The sequence below is a fragment of the Diorhabda sublineata genome, chromosome 1 (genome assembly GCF_026230105.1).
Source record: "Diorhabda sublineata isolate icDioSubl1.1 chromosome 1, icDioSubl1.1, whole genome shotgun sequence".
Taxonomy (NCBI): Eukaryota; Metazoa; Arthropoda; class Insecta; order Coleoptera; family Chrysomelidae; genus Diorhabda; species Diorhabda sublineata.
Genome location: NC_079474.1, coordinates 12,824,194 through 12,849,755, shown reverse-complemented (window position 1 = coordinate 12,849,755; position 25,562 = coordinate 12,824,194). Strand labels below are relative to the sequence as shown.

The 25,562-nt window shown below is 29.8% G+C and overlaps 5 protein-coding genes across 7 annotated transcripts in view; 2 read left to right on the top strand and 3 right to left on the bottom strand.

Moving 5' to 3' along the window:
• Positions 1 to 143: 143 nt before the first annotated feature.
• LOC130450808 (gamma-secretase subunit pen-2) lies at positions 144 to 2,169 on the bottom strand. Its single transcript, XM_056789449.1, has 3 exons — positions 1,984 to 2,169; positions 1,827 to 1,931; positions 144 to 1,721 (listed from the first exon to the last, which is right to left on the bottom strand). The coding sequence occupies exons 1-3, from the start codon at positions 2,042 to 2,044 to the stop codon at positions 1,582 to 1,584; spliced, it is 306 nt and encodes a 101-aa protein (XP_056645427.1). The 5' UTR covers positions 2,045 to 2,169; the 3' UTR covers positions 144 to 1,581.
• Positions 2,170 to 2,286: 117 nt separating this feature from the next.
• On the top strand, positions 2,287 to 6,521 carry LOC130450761 (beta-ureidopropionase). Its single transcript, XM_056789384.1, has 7 exons — positions 2,287 to 2,767; positions 3,026 to 3,285; positions 3,663 to 3,757; positions 3,811 to 4,128; positions 4,180 to 4,386; positions 4,458 to 4,544; positions 6,198 to 6,521. Exons 1-7 carry the CDS (start codon positions 2,667 to 2,669, stop codon positions 6,288 to 6,290), a joined length of 1,161 nt encoding a protein of 386 aa, XP_056645362.1. The 5' UTR covers positions 2,287 to 2,666; the 3' UTR covers positions 6,291 to 6,521.
• Positions 6,317 to 15,529, bottom strand: LOC130450743 (glycogen [starch] synthase). Of its 2 annotated transcripts, XM_056789359.1 has the most exons (12): positions 15,336 to 15,529; positions 14,856 to 14,999; positions 12,622 to 12,995; positions 12,359 to 12,559; positions 12,182 to 12,290; positions 11,849 to 12,123; positions 11,583 to 11,749; positions 9,699 to 9,891; positions 9,460 to 9,634; positions 9,193 to 9,404; positions 8,932 to 9,129; positions 6,317 to 6,852 (listed from the first exon to the last, which is right to left on the bottom strand). In XM_056789359.1, the coding sequence occupies exons 2-12, from the start codon at positions 14,992 to 14,994 to the stop codon at positions 6,826 to 6,828; spliced, it is 2,070 nt and encodes a 689-aa protein (XP_056645337.1). In that variant the 5' UTR covers positions 14,995 to 14,999; positions 15,336 to 15,529; the 3' UTR covers positions 6,317 to 6,825. The 2 variants fall into 2 exon arrangements, with proteins under 2 accessions (XP_056645337.1, XP_056645329.1); XM_056789351.1 differs by lacking the exon at positions 6,317 to 6,852 and having other exon boundaries at positions 7,045 to 9,129.
• A 246-nt stretch (positions 15,530 to 15,775) lies between these two features.
• LOC130450754 (bromodomain-containing protein 7) lies at positions 15,776 to 19,531 on the top strand. The gene is made up of 7 exons (XM_056789370.1): positions 15,776 to 16,234; positions 16,523 to 16,785; positions 16,875 to 17,235; positions 17,303 to 17,579; positions 17,649 to 17,926; positions 17,982 to 18,275; positions 19,255 to 19,531. Exons 1-7 carry the CDS (start codon positions 15,883 to 15,885, stop codon positions 19,398 to 19,400), a joined length of 1,971 nt encoding a protein of 656 aa, XP_056645348.1. The 5' UTR covers positions 15,776 to 15,882; the 3' UTR covers positions 19,401 to 19,531.
• LOC130450770 (E3 ubiquitin-protein ligase FANCL) overlaps positions 19,440 to 25,562 on the bottom strand; it is a 48,956-nt gene continuing 42,833 nt past the window's right edge. Inside the window, exons 2-6 of one of the 2 annotated variants that reach the window (XM_056789395.1) lie at positions 22,179 to 22,330; positions 21,556 to 22,126; positions 21,280 to 21,453; positions 20,377 to 20,549; positions 19,440 to 19,653 (exon numbers count right to left, since the gene is read on the bottom strand). In XM_056789395.1, the coding sequence (XP_056645373.1) occupies positions 19,558 to 19,653; positions 20,377 to 20,549; positions 21,280 to 21,453; positions 21,556 to 22,126; positions 22,179 to 22,286 (1,122 nt within the window). In that variant the 5' untranslated portion in view covers positions 22,287 to 22,330 and the 3' untranslated portion in view covers positions 19,440 to 19,557. Of the gene's footprint in view, positions 19,654 to 20,376; positions 20,550 to 21,279; positions 21,454 to 21,555; positions 22,127 to 22,178; positions 22,357 to 25,562 lie in introns of those variants that run through there. The other variant, XM_056789402.1, reaches the window with a different exon arrangement.

Sequence of the window (25,562 nt, the reverse complement as noted above, 5' to 3'; positions counted from 1 at the left end):
TCTCTGTATTTTTTATAGATTTTCTTTATTTCAATTCAAAACTGGTACTCTCCATATATAAATATGGTCCAAACGTAAGCATTTTTAAATTTTGTAGAGCAAACATTTTCCACAGAATATGTTGATTAATAAATCATACAGCATTCCAGATATCTAGTACTCCCTATATTCAATATAATTATTACAGTTTTTACACATTGTTTTTTTGTCACTATCAACTAATTATTACAAAAGACTCACTTTAAAAAACAAATGTACTGTGATAAAATATTATGATAAATGTATTTTTTGATAGAAATAAATATCAAAATTGAATTATCGCTTTGTTTTTACCTAGTACTGATGCCATCTAGTATATTAAAAATAAAATTATCATAAAGATAAAGGAGAAAGTCCAACATACTAAACAAAACTAGATAAACTATTCTTACTTTTCCTGTAATCTTTATCTAAATAAATAATACAAAGAATAGAATGTTTTAAAGTCTTCAATTGATTACAACAGCAACATAAGATAGAAAGTAATAATGTGATTACCAGGAAATGAAGAAGCATAAAGAGCTTTGACACTATATTTTGAACCAGAACTCTACTGTAAGTTCAAATGATGTTACATCAACAACAAACTGAATAAAAAAGGATTATAAGGAGTCTTACAGGAATCCTAACAATGGCTACCAAGAAAATGAATAAGTAGACAGGTCTATGACTCCGTATTTTGAACCAGAACCCTACTGTAGCATCAAAAGATGTTACATCAACAATAAACTTAACAGAACAGGATCATAAGGAGGTCTAATAATGGCTATCAAGAAAATGAAGAAGCAGACAGGGCTATAACTCCATATTGTAAATCAAAGCTCTACTGTAGCACCAGGAAATATGTTTACAAGATGATCAGAACAGGATCATAAGAAGTCTTGCAGGAAAAACCAACAATCCAAAAGAGTCATGTCAGCTGGGGAGTCTCAGAAACTTCTGACATGTTCAAAAACGTCATTAAACTGGTCACTGCTTTGTTAAATACCACTTCACGTTAGCAGTGGTAGAGGACAATTGAAGATTTTACAAGCAAGCCACGGCATTCACTGTGTGAATAGCCTGCTCATTTCATCCCTGGATAGTGTTTTACGAAGATAGGAAAGGAAATATATTGCTGATGCAGTTAAACAACCCTCATATCTCAAAGCGCATAATATAATAATTAAAAGCCTTTGTTTAGCCATATTTACCCACTTTCTATCTATTTTAATTGAGACTTAAGTCACAAAATTGTGTTTTGGAGACAAACGAAACAAATTCTATGTGATATCCACTTAAATGTATCTTTTATTGGATATTTCTAGATTGAAACATTTCACAATGTCCCTGTCCTGGATATTACTTTATACAGAGCTCAGCAGGTAAAAAAATGTTTGAAACAATAAGGAAAACTTGAGATTAATCAAATTTATTATAAAAAGTTACTACTACAAATTAAATAATAAAAATTGTGACTGGAATCAGTCATGAAGTATTTAAACAATAAGGTAATTTTCAAATTAAAATGTTTTAAATGGTTAATCACAAATGATAAATACCTCATGGTATTCCAACTGGTATTATAAAAGAAATATAATCTGCATATTCACCCCAATTTGCTCTATTGAGCTGAAAGACAATTATCCATATAACAATAGCAATAAACCAGATTGACGTACCTATTGCAGAATATATTACATCTAAAAAAAAGATATTCACTTTAACTATAAGCTACATAACAAATGAGTAAGGAATGACTATTGAAACTCAAAAAAACACTAAGTGTATAAAAAAAATTGTCTTACATTTTTTTATCTCTTTTTGTTCTTCGAATTCTGGTTTTCGAAAACCTTCATTGAAAAACCAAATAGCATTAACTAACCATACGAACGGCAATAGAAAGTACCCAACTAAAACATATTATCTATCAGTAGATGCCGATATTTATAATAATAAACATACTTTTATAATATGTCTTGCATAAAATCAACTTTTTTTCGTTCTGTAATTTTGATAAATCCATATTATAAATAAGATACGAAACGTTTAAATTTATTTTAGGTAAATAAGCTTTAGTTTTCGTTAAACATTTTTATGGGATTTCTCATTTAAAGCGATGACAAGTAATGTCAATTGTCACTGTACTTCTTCTTTAATATACTTTCGAAAGTGTTCGCCATTAAAGACATCCAGCCATATTTCTTTTAATATATTTACTATATATTATACAAAAACCAATTCCGTTAAAATTGAAGGTCAAAACCCGTAGTTTTAAAAAATAAACAATTTATATTTCAAATAGAAAGTATAAAGACTAGTTAAACAATAATATCATGTAAATTGAATGCATACGTGAAGGTATTTTGTTATGAGAATCCTTTCTGCCTTCCTCAATAAATTCGTATCATATTTAACGAGACTTAGCTATTCTCCAAAATTTATTATTTTCCTCAATAATACAAACGTATTTAAAGAACAAAAAACAGATTTTACTAAAATAATAAACATTCAACACATGGGCTACTCCATACCTGTTTTTAACCTTCTTTTGACATCATTTGTTGTATATTGTAAATAATAAATATAATCTCAAAAACGTTTTAAACTGTGCTGGTAATTTGTTTATTCAGTAATTATATTTTAAAATGGCAGAATCAGAATATAATAGTATAGAAGGTATTTTAAAAAAATTACCCACAGATGACTATCAAAAAATACAGGACGTACTTTATGGTACAGGGTGTAGGTAAGTAAATTTGATATTTCCATTTATATGTGATGTAATAAAGTATTAATAGCTTTTTATTTCAAGGGAAAAATGCCTGATATCCATTTTGTGATTTAAAAAATATCGCAACTAATCAAATAGCATAACTTTTTAACTCATATTCCACTTACTTTAGTTACCATAAAACAAATGTGGTTAATTTTTAATTTTGATTTTGATTTGCATCAAAATGTCTCTCCTGGTTTCTTGAATTTATACCTATTTTTAATATTATAGAACAATCCCATTATCAAAGGAAATCGTAGATCTATCTGAGAAATATGACTTAGAAATTGCAGCACACACTTTTAATTGTAAAGAAGAACAACTTCGGGTACCACGAAAAACTATAGTCGGTTTATTTCAAAATAAAACTCCGCTACCGACATGGACTCCAATAAAACAAATGAGAGACGCCATGTTGAAAATGGCCGGCGAAACTTTGGAAATCGCATTTAAAGGAGGCGTCAACGTTTTTTGTTTTCAAGAAGCGTGGAGTATGATTAAAGTTTTATTTAATTAAGTATATTGAATTCTTACAATCTTATTTTCCTAATTTCCAAATAATATGTTGTTTGTGAACATTGTTATTATTATTATGTTTAGTAGTGACATTTAAATTTATAGGTTAGACTGACGTGTAGAAATTCTAAGTACGATAGAATAACAAAATAAAATACACTGAGAAAAGTTATTTCACAGTAATTTATGGAATATTAAAATTTTAAAAATTGACGATTAAATTTGGATTAAGCGTTCATTTACTTTTACTAGTTTTTTTTTCAACAATATGTGTGTGAAATATTGATTGAAGCTTGTTTTATCGGTGTTATAATCTGTGGTACTTTACTTTAAATTTGAAAAATTTTTTTAGATATGCCTTTTGCTTTTTGTACTCGAGAAAAATCACCGTGGTGTGAATATGCCGAGGATGCGGAACACGGTCCAACTACTGTATATTTGCAAGAAGTAAATAAAATAAATCGATAATTATTATTTACTCGACTTTATAATTATTTTAGTTGGCGAAACGGTATAATATGGTGATATTATCACCAATTCTAGAACGAGACAATCGACATGGTGAAACTATATGGAATACATGCGTAGTAATCGACAATCACGGGGAATATTTAGGAAAACATAGAAAAAACCATATTCCCAGAGTGGGAGATTTCAACGAATCCACTTATTATTTCGAAGGAAATACCGGACATCCCGTTTTCCAAACGGAATTCGGTAGAATTGGAATTAATATTTGTTTCGGAAGACACCATCCATTAAATTGGTTGGGTTTCGGAATTAACGGAGCCGAAATCGTTTTCAATCCATCAGCTACGGTAAACATCAAAATTCAATTTAAATAACTAATTTATTATAATTTTTTTTAGATAAATGGTTTAAGTGAACCGTTATGGGGGATAGAAGCGAGGAATGCCGCCATAGCTAACTCCTATTTCACCTGCGCAATTAACAGGGTGGGAACAGAGATATTCGAAAATGAATTTAGCTCAGGTAATGGCTTACCAGCGCATAAAGACTTCGGACATTTCTACGGTTCCAGTTATGTAGCAGCACCAGATGGTTCCCGAAGTCCGGTAAGTGTTTGTAGAGAAATACATATATTAGAGCACTATAAACAAAATAAATGATTTTTTTTGTATTTCAGGGATTATCGAGAACGAGAAACGGTCTACTTATAGCAGAACTTGATCTTAATCTATGCAGACAAGTGAAAGATCTTTGGGGATTCCAAGTAAGTTATGCCTCATTTGATTGTTCATTGAACATTTTTTTTCAGGAATAAAATATCTTTATTTTGGTCTATTTTAATAAATAAGTTATTTTTCAATACAAGTTTCCACGAAACGAAATGTTAATTAAATTCCCTCTTAGAAAGAGACTAACGACAAACAAAATTCATTAATTCTAGGATAATAATGTAACGTGTCAATTTTTGACAATTTCTTCTGTCAAAATAATTATTTATCAAAACATAACCTAGTTATATCGAAAGGAGATACGCATTAATTTTTCATTTTTTGACGTTTCTTCCTGTCAAAATAATAATTATTTATCAAAACATAACCTAGTTATATCGAAAGGAGATACGCATTAATTTTTCATTTTTTGACGTTTCTTCCTGTCAAAATATGAATTATTCGTAATAACATTACCCTAACTTCATCCAATTAGAAAGTTTCTATTAGGATCCTTACATTTTAACATATCTACCTGTCAAAATATGAACTATCTTTCAAAACATAACCTAGTTTGATCAAATCAGGAAATAAGTATTAAGATGTTTCATTTTTTGACATTTCTTTCAGTTAAAACATGAATTATTTATCAAAACATAACCTTTTTGTGACCCATTAGAAATTACGTACTTCTATAGTAATAACTCTGGTTTATTTTTCACATATTTTCGTCAAATTATTGATATCAGATCAAAACATAACCTAATTAAAAACTATTTCCCACTTTGTTGATGTCAACATTTGACATCAACAGCTTATGGAATTTTTTTAATGTACGCCGCTATTGGAATATCAAGACCTACCAATAGTGAAATTTACCAAATTTAGTTGAAAAAAACATTTACAACTTACCGTATATTCTCCTCGTTAGTAAATTCACAAATACACTTTTATAAATAGGCGCACAATATAACACAGTATTTTAAAATGGAAAAATATATCTCAATATTCTTAAAAACACAAAATATTTTTAATTAACTATAAACTGATTTAAAAAAAAGTATATTTCTTACTGGTTATACATGTCTTTCCCAGTTCAATTATAACTGACCTTAAGATTATATACTGACCTACGTTTTGTCTGATTTTAACCTAATATTTATTTGATATAACTACTCTACAATGAGATGGTACGTTATTTTAGCAATGTTACAAAATCACAGTAATTGTAAATAGGATTTTTAATAGTTTAATTGAAACTGTTTTTTGTATGAAAAATTTGGTGATTATATAGATTTCGTTAATAAAAAAATAATAGAAAATAATTTATTACCAGTTAATTCTAGTGTAAAAACAGTTTTATTCTCGAGTGTTTCTAAGTCCCTAACCTAATATTTATTCGATATAACTACTCTACAATAAGATGGTGCGTTACTTCAGGAATGTTACAAAATCACAGTAGTTGTAAATGGATTGTCAATTAATTTGACTGTAACATTGTTTTTATGTAAAAATTAGAGTAATTATAGGGGATGTATTAATGAGATAATAATAATATATAACTTGTAACTGGTTAATTCTAGTGTTATTAAAAATAATTAGTTTTGTTTTCGAAAGTGTTTGTCCAAATAGCACGAAAACTTTAAGGTTATATAATAAAAATCACCATTACGAAGAAATTGTTTTCTAATTAGCTACATGTATTTCAGATGACCCAAAGATTGGAGTTGTATGCCAAGCTTTTAAACGAAGCCATCAAACCAGATTTCAAACAACAAATAATAAAAAAGGGAAGCGATTAAACGATTATCTATTGAAAGTAAGCCTGTTTATATTTTTACACTTTTTATTGATATTAAAAATTGTATAAAGTGAAATTATTTGCTTTTTCCCAATATAAAAATTGATATACTATGAAAAAGTGATACACTAGAAAATGTAACAACGTTGCAAAACTTTTAAAAAAGTTTGTGGGAATTTTGAGTAATTGAGAGGTAAATAGGTAAATAAATTCAAATATATAATAAAGTTGATTTTACTTTTTTTAATGTACCTAAATAATGTAAATGTCCTTTATAGTGACGACGTTTTTAAAAAGTTGGGTTATATTATGGCAGTTAATCGTCAAGTATTATTCATACTAATTTTGTACTATTTATTTTGGCGAAAATAAAAAATAATAATTTCATAAATAATATTATATATAAAGTCATAGAACCAACGATACACAAAGATAAAAAATATATATATAAAAAGTAGGAATAATACTCAAAAATTGCACAACAAGTATCGTAATCAACGCAATTATTTATCATCTTCAAAGAGTATTATAAACTTCTACAGTGTTCTACGAAGTTCTTCCAGCTGAAATAAAAAATTAATTGGAATAGGTTTGCGGGAATACCGAGGAAAATGTACTGAATGATGAAATTTCATCTTTTTTCAACTAAAATTCTACGTAATTGGAGATTACGATATTAATTTAAAAGTATCGAAGTAGGTTCTACATAAAAAAATTACTACTTTCCATTTACTTCTAGTAAATGGAAAAATCTATTTATTTTTTATTAGTTTCATTTTTCCTGTTATCTTTCGATGTTTTTCTCTTTCCACTTTGTTTCCATTATCCTATAGCACGAAAAACTTTTAATTTTTATCAAATTCTCACTACAAACACGAATCTGTAATGTATTACCACAGGCAAGTGATAAATTAGTACTACAATTTCAGTATCTTTCTTTTTTTTTATGATTCTTTCTCTTTATTCAATTTATAGTCATTCTTCATGATGTTCTCGTTCGTTCACCATGTTTCTTTTCTGCTCTTCTTATATTATTTTTCTTTCCTATCCTTTTTCTATGTTCCATTATTTTCCGTTCTGTCGTCCCTATTCGTTTTCTATGTTTCATTATTATCCGTTCTGTAATCCCTATTCCTTCTCTATTTTTCTTTTCCGTTTTTTCTTTCTACCCCTTTTCCATGTTCTATTCTTCCTCTATGTTTCATTATTATTCGTTTCTTATGTGTCTGTCTTACCTATTCATTCTATTATCTGGTTTTCCTTTCTATTCTTTTTTGATATTCATTTCCTGCATTTTATTCAAGTTTCTATTCTCTATTCCTATTTCAGTTCTATCTCCGTTTTTCTTCCCTATTCTTTCACCTTGTATGTTTTACATTCTTTCATCTATTGTTTCTTCAGGATTACTTCCTATTCTTCCTTCACGTTTCTTTCTTTACTACTATTTCTTCACTTCTCATTCCCTCATTTAGTTATTTATTTCACTTCATATTCGTTCCGTTTTATCCAGCATTCTCCGTTTCCTTATGTGCCTCTTTCTTTCTCTTATTTTTATTCACCTCGCCTTTATCGTCTTTGTTTCCTAATGTTCCTCTACGTTTCTTTATTGTTTGCCCTTTGTTTGTGTTTCTTTCCCTTTCTTTATTTTTAATTTCCCAATCCTTCATTCTGTTTTTTTTTGCGTTTTTGCTCTTCCTTCATGTTACTTTTCTTCTCTTTCTTTTTCCCATTTCTCCGTCAGGTTTGTTTCCTATTCTTTATACACGTTTCATTCTTTCCTTCCCCATTTTCCATTCCTCAGTCGTATTTCTTTCCTATTTCTTCTACAAGTTTCTTTCCTATTCTTTTACACATTTCTTTCCTAATTTTCTTATTTCTTTTCAACTCTTTCTTCGTGTTTCGTTTCCATTTATTCTTATGCTTCTTTCCCGATCCCTCTACTTGTTTCCTTTCTTATTATTTACGCATGTTTCTTTCCTGCTCTGTCTGAATTTTCTGTCTTCCTTGTTTTTATCCTATCTTTTCTTTGTGTTTCCATCCTCTTCCTCCTACATGTTTTATACGTATTTTTTATCGATATCTTTCATTTTGTGTTGTTTATTTTTTTTCCAATTCTCTTCATCTTTTTTTTTCCATGTAGCTTTCCTATTTCTTATTTATTTCTTTCCTGTTCGTTCCTCATGTTTCTTCCTTTTCTGTTCGTTTTTACAAAATGTATTTTTCATTATATATTTCATTATTAGTCTTTCCCTATGATTCAGTCTTTCCTTTCTATTACCATTTATTGATTTTTCTTAGATTTATTTCTTCATGTTTCACTTCAGTTTCTCATTTTTCCTGTCCCCTCTCTTCGTTCTTTTCTATGCTTTATGCCTTCTATTTCTCATTGTTTTTTTCATTTTCTGTCTTTGTCTCTTTTACGTGTATATTTTTGTTTCCCATTCTTTCTCTCTGTTTTTTTTCTTCGCGTTCCTATATCTTTTCATGTTTAATTATTATCCTTTCGTCATGTTTCTTTTCTATTCTCTCCTATTTCTCCATGATTCTTCTATTTTTTTCTCAATTTTTCGTTTTTTATTGCTTTTTCTTTGAGTTACTTTCTCCTGGGAAAATGAAAAAAAAAAAAAAAAAAAAAAACTAACCTCTGCCTCGGAATCAACGGAATCGCCTTCGTCATCAGATCCATGTACCGATGCTGCCGGCGTCGTAACTTTACTAGAACTAGGGGATGGAGGTTCGGAAATGGGTCTCGGATATCTAAAAGCGAGTCCCACTTCCATTTCTTCCTTATAATCCGGAAATACTTTGTGCAACGCTTTCATTCTGGCTTGACGGTAGTACTGCGAAATAAAAACAAATATGCAAAAAATGTAGTACCGCAATCACGGTAATTCAATATTTACCACCCCCAAATTCCTCCAATCTAAAAGATCGCTAAGTCTTTCGGTACGATTCCTCTGAATAATCCTTTGTCTTCTACTAAGCCTCGCGAAATCGTACATGTATTGAGCTAATTGCTGTACCGAATCCTCTAGACCGATGTACCTACGATCCACTATATAAATACCATAAGACATGGGATCCGTGATGTGTTCCTGCATGAAACACCCGAAACCTACCGAAGAAATAACGATAAATACATCGAATACACCAACTATGTACGAAAATACCTGATAAATTAGTAGTAATACTCGGAATACCCATAACGGTACATTCGGCGGGAGTATACCCCCACGGTTCGTAGTAACTAGGAAATACCCCCAAATGACAACCCCTAACGAATTCCTCGTAATCTAAACCGAACAGGGGATTAGTCGAACTGAGGAATTCGGGATGGAACACAATCTGAAATTTTTAAATTAAAAAGAAAATAACTCGAAAATGGAAGGGAGTTTTGGTTTCGACTCACTTTGACTCTATCGTGTGTCGTATTGAACAGACTGCATCGTCTGACGGCGTTTAATACGGGATCGTTCCAATCATCGTTGATATTGTGTGTGGTTACGGGCGGCAAACCGTCTCTTTGTAATGAGTAAATACATCTCTTGAGTCGCACCAGTTCTTCTTTCTCTAACAAATCGTTTCCGTCCGGTAAACGACCACTACATGGAAAAAAAATAGAAATTCCAATACCAATTCGTAAAATTAACGTAATTTTGAACCACCCTGTATATAACATTCATTAAAAAGTGACATTTTGATGTCACCTTTCATTAAGTTGTTAAATTTTGTAATAAACAATTAATTCTGGATCACCTCGTATGTAGGAGTCATTAGTACGTCACAGTTTATGTCTTAAACGTCATAGTTTTATGTCACAATAAATAAATATCACATAAATAAATTACATTAAATAATGTAGCCAATTTTTGACATAAGAATATTTATTTTTGAACATAAAGTTTAAAATAATAATTCTGGACCACCTTGTATGCATCATTCAAGGAGGTTATATTGGAAGTGCGTTGCAAAATTTTGAAAGAAATAATTTTCTTTTTGTATATAGCAGCTCGAGAAACTAATGTTCCATAATTCTGGATCACCTTGTATGTATTAAGTCTTATTACGAAATCGTATTAAAACAAACCATCAAAAGTACTTTAATTTTTGACATACTATCAGTTCAAGAACTAGATGTACATAATTCTGAACCACCCTGTAGGTATTACTCAATAAAACGCTCAGAACAGTGTTGACATATTAACAAAAATATTTCTATTTTTGTACGTACGTATCAATTCAAGAAATTAATGTACATATTTTGGACCATCTTGTATGCATTACTCAATAAAATGTCTTGAGAGCTTTTTGAAAATTATGATCGAGTTAACCCAATCACCTTCACGTTCGTTGACGTTTGGAAACTGAGCGGAGTGATCGAGTCATTGCCACATGACAGGAACATCATAGTATGAGGTCACATTATTACAGCGTTGACAGATTAACAAAAAGTATTTTTATTATTGGACGTACGGCTCAATTCAAGAAATTAATGTACATAATTTTATATCACCTTATATGTATCACTCAATGAAATGTCTTCAAGAGTTTTCTCAAAAATCATGATTAAGTTATCACTATCACGTTCGTTGACGTTCGGAAACTAAATTGGTGATTGACATATGACGTCATGGTATGAGGTCACATTAAAACAGCTTTGATATATTAACAAAAGTACTTTTATTGTTGGACGTACATATTATTTGAAAAATTTAAAGTACATAATTTTGTATCAGCTTGTATGTATTACTCGATGAAATGTCATAAGGACTTTATGAAAATTATGAAACATGTTAACCGCTTACGTTCGATAGAGTTCGGAAACTGAACGAAATGATCATGTCATTGACATATGACATGATCCTTATTTTCTTAGTACGCAATCAGCTGCTGGTTTGTTTGGTTTTATTTAAATTTTTTAAACTCTAAAAGTTTACTTTTAATGTAATTAAATTAATTCCCGATAATTGCCGAAGGAATTTTTGTGAATTTTGTTGATATATTGTATAAGTTGAGTTTTAAATGTGAAATTTCTATGGAAAACAAAATACAACGACAACCTATAGACGCTATATTCGAACAGCGTTGCAGGACTTTGAAAAAAGTATGTAAATCGTATAAAAAATTTAATATAAAACATGATACGGATCATGAGAAAGAAAAAAATAGATAAAAAATTTTTATATTAAAGTATGAAATATTTAATTTTGCTAAAAGAAAACTAGTTTCAACGAAATATTTCTTATAGATTTGTTATTAGTACGGATGAGAAGATTGAAAATTTAAGACTCACCTTAAACAAGTCTCGTACATTCTTTTTCCGATTTTATTCTGAATATCGTGAATGGTATCCCTCAATGATTTAGTAACAGCATGACCTCTCAAAGATTCCACGTTAAAATTGTGAGTTTTTGCAGGAAATATCATAAAAGCCACCACCGTAATATCCGGATGAGTATTCTACAAAACATAATACGCTGATGAGACCCAAAAAGACAAAAAACCGGTAAAAACTTTATCTTTAATGAAGATAAATGAATGAAATTGATTTCTAGTCACCTTGAGATAATGGTTGAGCCTAGCTAGGGCCTCGATGAATATATCAGCTCCCTTATTACCGAATTCGTAACGTCCAGCGATGAAAAAATAAAGAGTTTTATCTAAATTAAAGTCGTAATGTCCGTAAAAATGCCCCCTGACAAATTCGTGAATTTTTTCTTTGGAAAGAGCGTGTAAATTTTGGAATTCGTGAAGCGCGGAGAATTTCTTGACATTTAAACCATTAGGCGTTATAACGTCAGGTTTCTTCTTCAATAAATGCTCAGCTTCATAACCTAAATGTAAAAAAAGTCACTAGCGGTTTATAAATTAGTATATACGAGGGGATGTTACCGGTTATTTCTGAAACGGTGGTAAAACTATGAGCCAAATGAGAAGCGGCTCGTTCTATACAATACCGATGATAAATCTGCCTCTTTCCCGCTTCTTCATCGACGCTGAACTTGAAACAAATACACATATCGATAGTTAATTGTTTTTATTCGATGGATAATGATCTTACTGACTTACTTTGCTGAGATTATTGTAGAAATCTGTGTTACCGGCACACAAATATCTTCCTAAAAGCGTTGCGTGGGTCGTGAAAACCGAGGCGACGTTGACATGTCTAATTCGAATCATTATTAACCCGATTCCGGCTTGCCATTCGTGGAAATGAGCTACGATACGTGGTGGAGTACCTTCACCATATTCTTCCGAAGTAATCCTGAACTAAAATTGGATTTTATTTATTAGTACATACTGTATATTCGTTATCTTCAAATTGAACTTACAGCCGCTAGAAATTCTACTACCATACAACCTAAAATAATGGCATCGTTGGCTTCAATATCCAAATGGGGTACTCCGATATTGGTTTTTTCCCACAATTCTTGTTTATATTCGTCTAATTTCCATGCGGCGGATCCAATATCGAATAAAATGATTTGAGGATTACCATCCACTAACCATCTACCGGTAATGACTCTGAAACCTTTGTTTCTTACCATTTCAACGGCTTTGTTTAATGCTTCGCTACCGAGAGGACCTTCTTCAACTTCCGTACGAGCACTGTGCTCCTTGTACGGACCCATGAGACAGTATTGGTCCCCCATTTCTTCCACGGAGACGTAAGCTTTCGATCTAATTACTGTGTAAATTCCTCCAACTAAAAATATATGTCTATTTTAAAAATAATAGCTGAAAAACGTAGTTATGCCCAAAATCATTTATTAAAAAAATTATAAACTCAAAATATTCCCCCTTTGAATTAAATTCAAATAAAAATAAAAGACTTCAGTGTTCGAGATTTTAGTATTAATGCAAACGACGTAGCTAGCGACATCTATCAAATTTTTTTGAAACTTTCTTATAAATAGGAAAAATAAAATTTACTGTTACAAGTCGTAGAAACTATTTTTGATAAAAACAAAAACATTTTTATGGGAAACTTTATTTCTAAAGATGCTCCAAGGTTAGTAGAGGTTAGGTTGGCACAGACAAAATGTGAAAGCCGTTTTGTCATTTGTTGAAAACGATTCAAGCATAAACAGTGTTTACCATTAATTTGTGCTTTTTTGTTGTAAACTTTTGTTTTTTATGAGTTTTCGATCAATATTTCATGTAGAAAGTAGTTTTGCGAACTAAATTTAGGTTAGCAAATATTTTTGTGTCATTCGTGAATTAATAAATGTAACATTGGGTCAAATTTAATAAACCGACATGATTCTTAAATCTTTATTAAAATTTTAAATTATTGAATTTGTAAAGCAGTACATTAAATTGGAATTTCTGGAACCGTTGGTAATATTCATTCTGAACACACTGTTTACACTACCACTACTGGCTAACGCACGTTTCGAGTACCTTCAGTCTCTGAAACGCACGTCAGACATAGCAATTGTGATTGTTGATGTAGTAGTGTGATCAATATGAAAAAAATACCTTGTATACTTTAATGTATAACCGATTTTATATGTAATCGTCGAAGAAATCGACAAAAACCGAGCTATTTCTATGTTCTCCTCTGCCTGCTTTCAACAGATGACGTCACGCTTAGAAAGGACAAGTTACCAGGCAACCTATCGTCTACCAACCTCAACAATGATGAAAAATTTTGCATTTTGAGGTTATGTTGTTGATGTCACTTCACAATTATTTGTTTACAATTTTACAAATCAAAATTTTTTGTTTTGGTGATATTTCTTGTGTTTCTTACTATGTTTTTCAAGTTTATATTGCAACTTGGTGATTTATTTGAGGTTTATTTTAATAACAAAGTTATGGTAAGTTGATATTTTCTAAACTTCCTTATTTATTGATGATCATATGCCATTGTTTTATTTTACCATAAGTACAATTACGTTTAAAACAAATATTAGAATAAATTTCAGAAATTATAAAAGAGAAATTTGAAAAAATTATAAATCTAAAAGGAAGTTATCAAATTTAGGTACGTCAAACAGAAAAAAATTAACATACTTTTTTCACTTTTTTATACATTTTTAGTATTGTTTTGACTTTCTACTAAAAATTTTGACTACTTTTACAACTCCAATCCTGGAATGCTTTTCGATTATTAGGTAAATATTCTCTTTAGTTCAGGACATTTCAAAATATTTATCAAAAGCGTAATTATATAAGTAAAGACCAAGTTCCATAAAAAAAAGAAGAATAACCTCCAATTGAATAACCTATCTAGTTGGGTTATGATAATATTAAAGATTAAATTTTTTTTTTCAATATAAGGTCAAGGATTTAATTACAAAATTCAATGTTTTATTTTCATTTTGGATGCTGGTATAGTACATAGTATAAATGAATGTATATAGTGTGTTATACGATGAACTAGGTAAATATCAGAATCATTTAATCCAAATTGAATGTTATTAATATCAAAAAACAAAAAAAAATATAGTAAGACGAAGAAATGAACATAAAAAATGGAATAAAGTTAGATATAATGAAGGATAGACATAAACGAGTTGTTTAGATATAGATATAACAATAATAATAACAGAAGGTTTACCTTTGTTGGCTGCTTCCCATGCAATTTCGAAACACCAACGATTTTCTTGTTCTGCAATCATCCCCCTGTCCAAACATCCTAGTAGATTAGTTGTTGATTCTACTCGGTAGAATCTCCTCGATGCCCTTTCTCTAGACATTTTAACTATAAATAAATCCAAATTATCGGAAATATGAACGCGTTACCTAACGTTAATGGATTTCGATTCAATTATATTTAGTTATTTTTAATATCTATTAAGTCACAACTGATAAGAAAAGTTAAACTGCCCAAAGATAAATATGCCGATTTACGTAATTCATACTCTTCTACATGGTTTACTATGGTATATTATCATCACGTATTAATGCCATTAGTGTAAATTTGTTTTTATATTGTTATTAAAAGGTATAAAGAAAATTATAATAAAAACATAACATTTGTTATCTAGTAAACTAGATGATAAAAGTAATTAAAAAAATAGCGAATCTTGACCCTCACCTGACGTTTTCTTTCAACTTTTTTCAAAAATAAAGCAAGTTCAATTAAACTACAAACCTATCACAGGAGAAAATTCAAACACGTTTTAAATAAAGAGGCAATTATGCGGTACTAAAACTTCTAAACAAGATAAACACATCACACATGTAGATAAAACCATTTAACTCCTTTATTGAAGGTCACCTCGAAAGCACGCACTCTGTTGAAAAAAAAATGTGATGTTTGCGAAGAAGCATCATCAATATGATATTTAAACGATTATTTGATTGTATTAGAATTTTATTACTATATAATTGTAACAATTATTGAAATTTTTATTCTAAAATTCAAAAATTTTTTGTTTTTTCATATATTAATAGGCAACATTATATACACGTCAGTTTGAAAATTACCTATCCATAAACCGCTAATATCTATGTATTTAACATTTCATGTCAAATGTCAAACATAACCTTATAAACAAAATTACAAACAATTCTTCGATTCTGTATGAATTCGTGTTGTACTTATGTAGTAATTAATTAAAAATAGAAAATTTGTTTTAACAATGTCTTCCCCTGTGGTTTCTCCCACCCCCCCACAGAAAAAACACAAGAAACATAAAAGTGAGAAAAGAGAAAAAGATGATAAACCCGGTCTAAAGTTGATATTAAAAGTAGGTTCACAAACGACCCCCGAACACAATCCTGATTTTGGTACTGGTCTACCTTTAGTAGGGGAACGAATGGAGGAACAGATGCAAATCGATCCCAATGATCCGTATTTCGCACTCTCCAGATCCCACCACAAAAAATCCAAGAAGAAGAAAAAGAAAAAGGATAAAAATAAGGATAGGGAAAAAAGACATAAGCATCATCATAAAGATAAGAAGAGAAAAAGGGAAGAAAATGAGGAAAACGGTATGTTTTGTTTAATATTCTGTGTACCCTGACAGCTTACTTATTCTGAAACATTTCTATCGATAAATTTTCAATAATTTCCATGTATGTAGAATTAGAAGAGCTAGGGCGTAAAGGTCGTACATCTACCTCACTAATACGTTGATCTAATGTGTTGAAAGAGCAACCTCACAAAGCTCATTGATATTTTTAATAAATTTACTTTTTAACAGTTTAAAACTATTCAATTCTTGTGCTATGTTCATATCGGAAATATAATATTATTTCTTTTTTTTTCTGTGGATGTAGAAGATTTAATGGTATACCCACAAATAGGAAGTCCTGGCAGAGAACAAAGAACATGTGTTATTAAAAAACTACAAGAAAGGACACCTCTTTCTAAAGGATTGGATCATTTATTGACACAATTAGAAAAAAAAGATCCGCAAAATTTCTTTGCTTGGCCTGTCACAGAAAACATTGCTCCAGGATATACTTCTATTATAACAAATCCAATGGATTTTAGTACCATGAGGCAGAAAATCGAGGAAAATCAATACTCTTATTTGGATGTAAGTTAAAATATCTATATTATTAATTTTAAAAAAATTAAGAATCCTTATTATGCTGATTTTTGTTGAATAGTAATAATTTTCCTCAGCAATTCATTGATGATTTCAAATTGATGTGCACTAATGCAATGAAGTATAATCACGTGGACACAGTGTATTATAAAGCCAGTAAAAAGTTGCTGCAAGCTGGATTGAAGATGATGGTACCAGAAAAACTCGGTTGGATGTTGAATTTAGTACCGGAAATAACCAGTGAAGACGTTGGCTTTGAAATAACAGCTGAATTAAGAGCAGTTAAACAACAAGAAGATCATGAAGATAGCGATCAAGCACATGAAACCAAAAAAAAGATGCCTGCTACTAAATTTGAACCTATACCTGAAGATTTAACACCAGAAGAGATATTAACCAAGTCCCAAATAGCTGCAAGAACTGCTAGAGCAAAACTATGTGAGTTTTTATTTATATCTGGGCATTTGCAATTATATTTTCATGTGGTATTTAATTATGTTTTAAGTGATGAAGCGTAATAGTACAAATATGGGATTTTTGAAGCAAAAGAAAGATGGAACAACTCACTTGAACATTTTAGTGGGTGGTGATGGGGTGATTCCAGGTACTAAGAAAAGACCTATTCTTTTGGGACAGTTGTGTGGGAAACTTTCTGAAGGTACAAGTCAATTGCAAGGGTTTAGGGAAGATAGAAGAAACATAGCTAAACCTATTAAACCTTTATATTATGGAGCATTTGGATCCTATGCTCCAAGTTATGATTCGGCATTTGCTAACCTTAGGTAACTTTTTATTACAGAAATTGTACCGAATAATGTTATTGAATTTTTTTTAAATATTATTTTTTACAGTAAGGAAGAAAGTGATTTGGTTTATCACACTTATGGTTCAGATACAGCCGTTCAATATGCAGAAAGTGTCCAAGATTTTGTAAAAGATTCTGATTATGCAACGCATTTAGTGGATTCTTTGCTTGATCTTCTTACAGGCGGCGATCATTCCAAAACGAAAAAGATACTCGAAGATAATAAAACTCTTAGAGAAGAAGAACAAGCGGTTAAAACTATGCTGGAGGTTAAACCGATTGACGCAGTTAAAGTTAATGTCGACGATTTGAAGAGTTTACAGAGTAAGAATATATTCTTATTTAATTTCTAATGCTATGATTTTGATTTTGTTTCAAGATTTGGGTATCGATGTCAAGTTTTTGGATAACATGGACGACGAAATTCGATTAGCCGAAGAACGCCACGAGATGCAACAACGGTTGGATGGCATGTATCATTTATTGGAGAAACTTCAAAATTCTCAATATCAACGTCTCTCGGCTCCTCCACCTTCCAATCTCAACAATTGTCCGCCTCCGACTGAAGATGAAACGCAAGTAGCTGAAACTATTACTGATAATCTAGCTGAAATAGCCAAGAGAGTGAATCCTGGTGATGTGGCGCCCATCGCTGGTATTAGAAAGGCATTAGGTAAATGTAATTTTTGTTTAGATTTATTACTAATTTTCTATTTGTTAAAAAATATCTTATTAGCTACTCTTACTATTTTACTGCTTCTCCAGAGTGTATTACTCCCAAAAAGTTCCTTCCTTACCATAGTTCTTTCACTACCCCTAGTTTTTCTTATTTCACTAATATTATGAAGTTGTTTCAATGTCGTACATTCTGTTTTATTTGTAGAAAATTAATATCATTAGTTTTTCTATGATAATTGAACTATTTTCTCGCTTTTCAACAAGTTATCACTCCAAAAAGTTCTTTAGAAACCCCTAATCGGTTCTAAATAAAATGTTTGAAACAATTGTGAAAATTATTTGAGTAGTTCAAATGTACCAAGGAAAAAAATTGATCTTTCACTGCTAATTAAGAATTTTTTTGATAATAAATTTTCTAAATGATACTAATAGTTGAAAGCTGGGTAGTATAAATAAAAAGACGTTTTGTTTTTTCTTTAAAAAATAAATTTGATTAGTCATTCCACAATACAGAAGATCCGAAACTTCCAATTTGACAGGTTTTTATTAAGTTTATTTTTCCGATATTTTCTTATATTTTTTTCATTTCAGGAATCTAAAGTTTGTTATGTCAGTTTGTTGCCACTTTTATTAATTATTTATTATGCGATTGTTAGGAATAACGAATGTAGATTCTGAGTAGAGAATGAAGCAATTCCAATTCACCTTGTTTCCCCATTGCAATCATATGTAAAAAGGCAACAAGAGGAGTACAAAGCCAGTATATGTATCTTTGCAGATGTAGTGTTTTCCCATCCAATAATCCTATTTCCTGTATCGATATCTTCAAAATTCTTTGCATTTCAACTATTTTTTCCTTATCCTTTATTGTTAACATCCATATTTCTTACATCAATATTTAAAGGAATCAATGTTCTCAGATATTGTGGGATTTTGATGTGGAAATTGTATTTGATGAAGTATTTTGATTCCAGGTGTACCCATGCCCGATGTTCATAGTACAGAGGTTGTTAACATTGATCTTGAATCAGAATTGAGACAATTCTTAGAGAGCGAACCAAATTTGACGCAAAGTCCTTTAAGAGATGATAAGACGATTGAGGAAATACTGATGGAATGATTTAGGTTAAGGTGTAACGTTTTTAATAAATAATAAAACTATCCATTAATGTGTATAATATTTTTTTTACTATTTATATACAGGATGAATAAAATTGGAGTATTTTTAGGAGTGTAAATATTTGTTTTAGTATTAATGTGGTATCTTCACAGTCCTGTTAATTCGGGATCGGACAGGAAATGTTCTTTTCACAATTCGGACAACTTCCTACTACTTCTGAGAAGAATCTTCTTGCATTTACCGACATTAACCACTGCAAAATGGAAATAATATATTAGAATGGACAATTTGCTGGAAATAATCACAAAAAATCATTCACGTTATAACTAAAACTAAAGTGTAGTAGTTCTGATGTACCAATTTTCAAATTTTATGAAAATATGGAATTAATGTCACGAAGGAGTCTCACATTACTCATCTACAAATCTAAAAACAGTATATAAGAAGAAAATGAAGTGGAAGATATATAAAATTAATGCAATTGACATAATTTTGTTTAAAATTGGAAAAAAAGTTCCAAAACAACAACTTTTAAGACTTACAAATGATGTGAGCGAATTAAGAGTGGAAATAAGTCAATTAAAGATAAGAAACGATCCTTATACTTCAAGACATAAAAATATGCAAAATTCTTGGTACAAACAGGCGATTGAGGTACTGAAAAGAGGCTTCAACAATGCACCAATGAGTTTCTTCATTATTATATCGAGTTATAACACAATTTACTTATAATTCGTGAGATTTTTGCTACTAAAAGTATTTTATTCAACAATTTAGCATTAAGCAACTTATAGCTTTTCTAATAATTAAAATCTATTCTATAAAAATTTCTGGAAACTACAAGGTTAATTCAAATTGTTAACGACGTTTTTGCTTTGTTTCTAATAAAATATGTGTCATATTTTCAAAAACATATTAACGAATGTTTTTTTTATAAGTTTATATATATATTTTTTAAGAAACTTAATAATAGTACCTCATATAAGCAAGCAATGTGATAACAGTTACTGCAGTATTCGTTTTTACAGACTATTTCGGGTAAATTATCAGCCAATCGATACGAGAAGCAAATGCTGCATTCTCCTACATCAACTAGAAGCCCATCTGCTCTGGGTTGATCAAATTGTTTCACTGGAAACTTTTCTAAACCTGAAATAACAATTATACTGAAAAAAAATACATTTTTTTCATCGATCTAATGTATTCAATACTTCAATGGGAAATCAGAAGTGATTTTATTTGTGAAGCCGAACTTCTCTTTTTTATATACCTCTTCAAGTGTATTGAATTAGAGTTCTGGTTCAAAGTTTGTCCTTGTTCTTCCCACAAATCTCCTATTGGGACTTTCCAATCCTCTTTTATGTACCCATTTTATAAACTAGTCTACAAAAATTGTAAATTTACCAAAAAACAGTGTGTTTAATACAAAATTCAAACACAGTTTCCTTTGATTTTGACCTGCACATTTATTATTCCAAAATGTGATTCAAAGGGAAATAATTTTTTTCACCATGTGATTTTTGACCACTTGAGCATTTAATGTTTATTATCCATTTCCTAAATGGTTTTCCGTCCAAAGTTGTTCTTTAATTACTAGACAGAAATTTTTCAAAAAATAAATAGCACTATTGTCTTTATTCATTTATCCTGTCCCACTTATTTTATCTCGTCATTCTTGATGATTCTACTCTCATTGCATTTATTCCTGTCTCAACTTGTTCTCTAAATTCTCAATTTTCTGCTCCAGTACCTTATGGTTCCATTTTGTCAATTTATTTGCTGTTTTAGCTAATGCTGCATTTATTATCCTATCTTTCATTAGTATACATCGCCCAATCCACAATTTTATGTTATAATGTGAAAAATTGGGTTAACGCACCTATTAATTTGAGTATTTCTGAAAAAATGTAATTGGTAGGATCCCAATTTTCTAAATTCTTGTTCATCGTCGATCTATATGCTTCTACTATCCTTTCAGGACCTAGAAATACAATATTAGGTAGAGCACAGAGACAAAACGGATCCACGGTTATTATAATTGAAACAGTCTCATCTGAAATAAAAAATAATATTTTCAAAATTAATATAGTCGCTGAAACAGACACAATTCTACACTACAGTTGTACCTGCATGTATTTTTCCTCTAGTCCCTTACCTAACCAAATTCTCCTATAGTTGTACCTTCTATTTTGAGGTATAGGATCTAAAATGTGGCAACTTTTGTCAAAATCTTCCATTAGGTTGAAATATAATTGCAAACTTTCGACGATTTGTATAAATTGATTATACACCATTTTCAAATTTGATGATTTTTGGAATTTATCTCGACCACAAGGTAAATCATATTCAATTATTTCGAAAATATTCTTTTTATCATTATAATTAACGTATATTTCGATTTTATGTTCTCTATTCGATTCATCCACCATAGTTGCAGTAATTTTACTTAAATCGTACGCTAGATAACAGTCTTTCAAATTAAGGTAATAATTTGAAAATTCTGAATATTCGTATAAAATTTGTTTGTAAATATCACAATTATTTAATGGTACTTTTGAAAGTACTTTAGTAGAAATATGCTTTTCAATAAAATCTAGAAACGTTACTATATCTGAAGCTGTTTCTTGTATATTGTTTATAACTTGTTGATCTACAAAATCGAGATTTTTTAGCAAAATAAATTTATTTTGTAAAGTTTGTTTGACAATAATTTCGAAATCTTCATTCTAAAACCAATTTATACTGATTTACAACTTCTTAAATTGTTTACTAACTTACGTTAATTTCAATCAATCCTTTGAAAATTATTGAATCCTCGTATTCAGTTTTAGACATTAGAGGATATTTGAAAAGTAATTTTAAATCTATTTCGTCTGTAGTATCCATTCTATGTATTAATATGATTCGAATTGTATGAATACGATTACAAACTGCTAAAAAAAAAGAGTAAAAATAAGGTTATGTTCGTTAAAATGTCAAAACTTAATTAGCCATTTTTTCGAAATGTACATTAGTACTTTGGTCAATCGTAATGACTTCATGAAAAATACGTATATATATATATATATATATATATATATATATATATATTTATCGGGCAATAATTATAAGCGTCAGCTTTTTTATACGCTATTATCATTGGATTAGTCTATTTTATTAAAGCATCAAATTATGATGTCATTACCACTGGATTCTAATGTATAATACATCAATAAAAAACTACACGTGAAATAATTACTTTATTTATAATTATATAATAAAGACAGTATGCTTTTTATAAACTATAATTATATATATTAAACAATTAAGTCATGAAAGAAAAAAGAGAAGAGGAAGAAGAAATGTTTAACCGCCAATACCCGAGTCGCAAACTTGTGAGAGTACAAGTGACGTCACAAGTAAGGGTCTCAGGGACATGGCGAATTAACCTCCAAATTCTTATTTTTTTCTAACAATTTTTTTAAAAGAAAGTAAATATACAAAATATTGACTTGACTTTCCAATTTTTTTCAAAATAGATGATTTGAAAAGGCAGAATAGAAAAAACAAGAATTTTGATGGTTTTTTTTGTATATCTACCTATTTATTAAGATTATCACATACACTACCGCTCAAAAGTTTTTGATCTAATATTAAATAAAATCGGTACAGAAAAATTAGTTGCTAGGTTGCCCCAAATCTATAAGTGAAAATAGAAGTGTAATTGTTAACTTTGGAAATAAATTAATAGATATTAAATAATTTGTTTAAAGATAATTTTTTAAGGTCAAATACTTTTGAGTGATAGTGTATATAAGTCGAAAATAGGGATAAACTTCGGAACGAATTTTTTTTTATTAATTTTTAGATTTTTTCTTCGAAAATTGAATCCCTATTTGACTGGACTATGATAAATAAAAAATCAAACTATTTACAATATTTAAACATAAATTTCTATAAATAACTAATGAATTTTTTTACATATTCATAACGTAGTATAATTGACCGAAACTAATTTTCCCGCCTATTCACTTTATGACGTGTAACGTGTTAGATGGTTGCCTATATTCCAGACAATGTATAATAAAAGAATATTCAAATAAATTTATTTATATACTATACACACAAAAATGATTCCAAAAAGCTCTAAATCGTTTCGTTATAATATGTACTAGTTATTTCTGGTAAATACAAAAATAAAGAATGTATTGTACAAATAAAATAATTAATTACCAAGATGGCGAATTTTTCTGAAATTCCACCTTAGAAATCTTATTTTCGTTATATATTTGACAATGAAATATCGAAAGAACAATTCCGGTAAGTAAAACAATATATATATTTAATTATCCAGGTGATAATTTTAGTTAACGGTGACGTTACGCTTGTGATTATTATTCTAAATCACGTGAAAGAAAGATAAAACCGTTACCGGTATCACGTTACCAATAGCTATAGATTTCTGTATACGGGGGTTTATTCGAAAGTTCGATTTAGATACTTTATTGAAATTATTGTTAAAATTTGACGTATATGGAGTAACGGTTGAGGCAATTTCTAAGAACGTTATATAATACAGGTATTTCAGAAATTATATGTAAGATTTAAAATTGTGTGAATATGATCGGTTTGGCCATCTTTCCCAATAAAACGAATTTCCTATCATGTTAAAATTACAAATATCTAATTTGATGACCAAAAATAGAAGAAAATCTTCATTGTATTCAGTTTTTTTTATAAAAAAAATTAGAACAACAAAAAGAAGTAAAATACTGAGCCGGATTTGAACGTTTACGGTAGAATAGGGGGGGTAGTTAATCTACGACGAGAGTTTATAGTGTTAATACATTGCAAATGTGAAATAAGCGTATTTTTTCATACTGTATGTTGTGTATTAAAAAAAATATGATTCACTAGATGAATTGATAATTTTGTACCATCAAGGGAGGAATTTAGAAATAAAAGTACCGGAATCTAATCTATAATTTATTTCAATTATTACAATTTCTCAATTAGAAATATTGTAGTCGTTATTATGAATGATAGAGTAATAAAATTACGAAACATTCATAATCGAGGTTATACCATATTTACTTCATTATGTTATGTCAAACCGGTTATGAGGATGTAAACTTTGTTTTTTAAACAACGTTACGTTCGTAAATAATATTTTTAATATAAAAACTCAACAGTATACGAGGGTTGATGCTTGAGTGTCGAGATATTTTTTTATGCTAAAAACAAGCAGTAAACTCGAGTGGTGCTTACTGTTTACATTGACGTGAAGATGTTTGACATTTTCAATGGTGAACGTACTTAGAATGTGTAATATTTGAGTTGTTTATAGATACTAAAAACATTCATCTCAGTTAAAAAACATGGAAATTGCGACTTTTTGTGATGAAGCATCAGTTAGAGCTCCGTGTTTTGCTGGTTTTCCGAATTCAATCGTGGTCCCACAAAGATTTGTTCGCTTTGGATACCATTAAAAAAACAGTTCGTGTCGATTGGTGTAAAGAAATTCAATCGAGGTGCCTCAAAAGACGTCTATAAGATCGTGACGATGATAAATTATAGATTTATCTATATGAACTCGAATTAAAAAAAATAGGTACATTTAAAAGTTAGTATTGCAACAAAACAGGAAATTTGACTAGTTTACTTATAAAAGCTTGAAAAGAACTATCCATAACAATGAAATAGTAGCTGATCATCAGCTGCTGATGATACTATCAGTAGCTACAATCTCATTTTGAATTTGAAAATCTTGATTTTCCATTTGTCACATTGAACTCAAAACGATTTTAATTCCTGATTTCGTGTGCAAGGCATCTCTTATTGTGATCGTAGGATGTTTATTTGTTAGATTCGTTTTCAAAAGATCGATTTTGTAGCAGCTAACATAGAAGTTTTCTGGTTAATGTCATAAATTCTTCTGGGCGTCTCAGTTTCGTTTAAATCAAAGTAGGTCTGTAATATTATAGTTCAATATATGCAAACACTTCAGTGCTGGTCGTTCTTTATCATAAAAAGGAAACCTTTGTTTGATTTGGGCTGCCACCTTAATGTTAAACTCGTAAATTTGGTACCATCCCTCCAACTTGTTTACAATGACGATAAAATGGATTCGCATGACATTTTTTTGTTCTTTGGCATTCAAGATATTTTTGATTTGTCTATCTC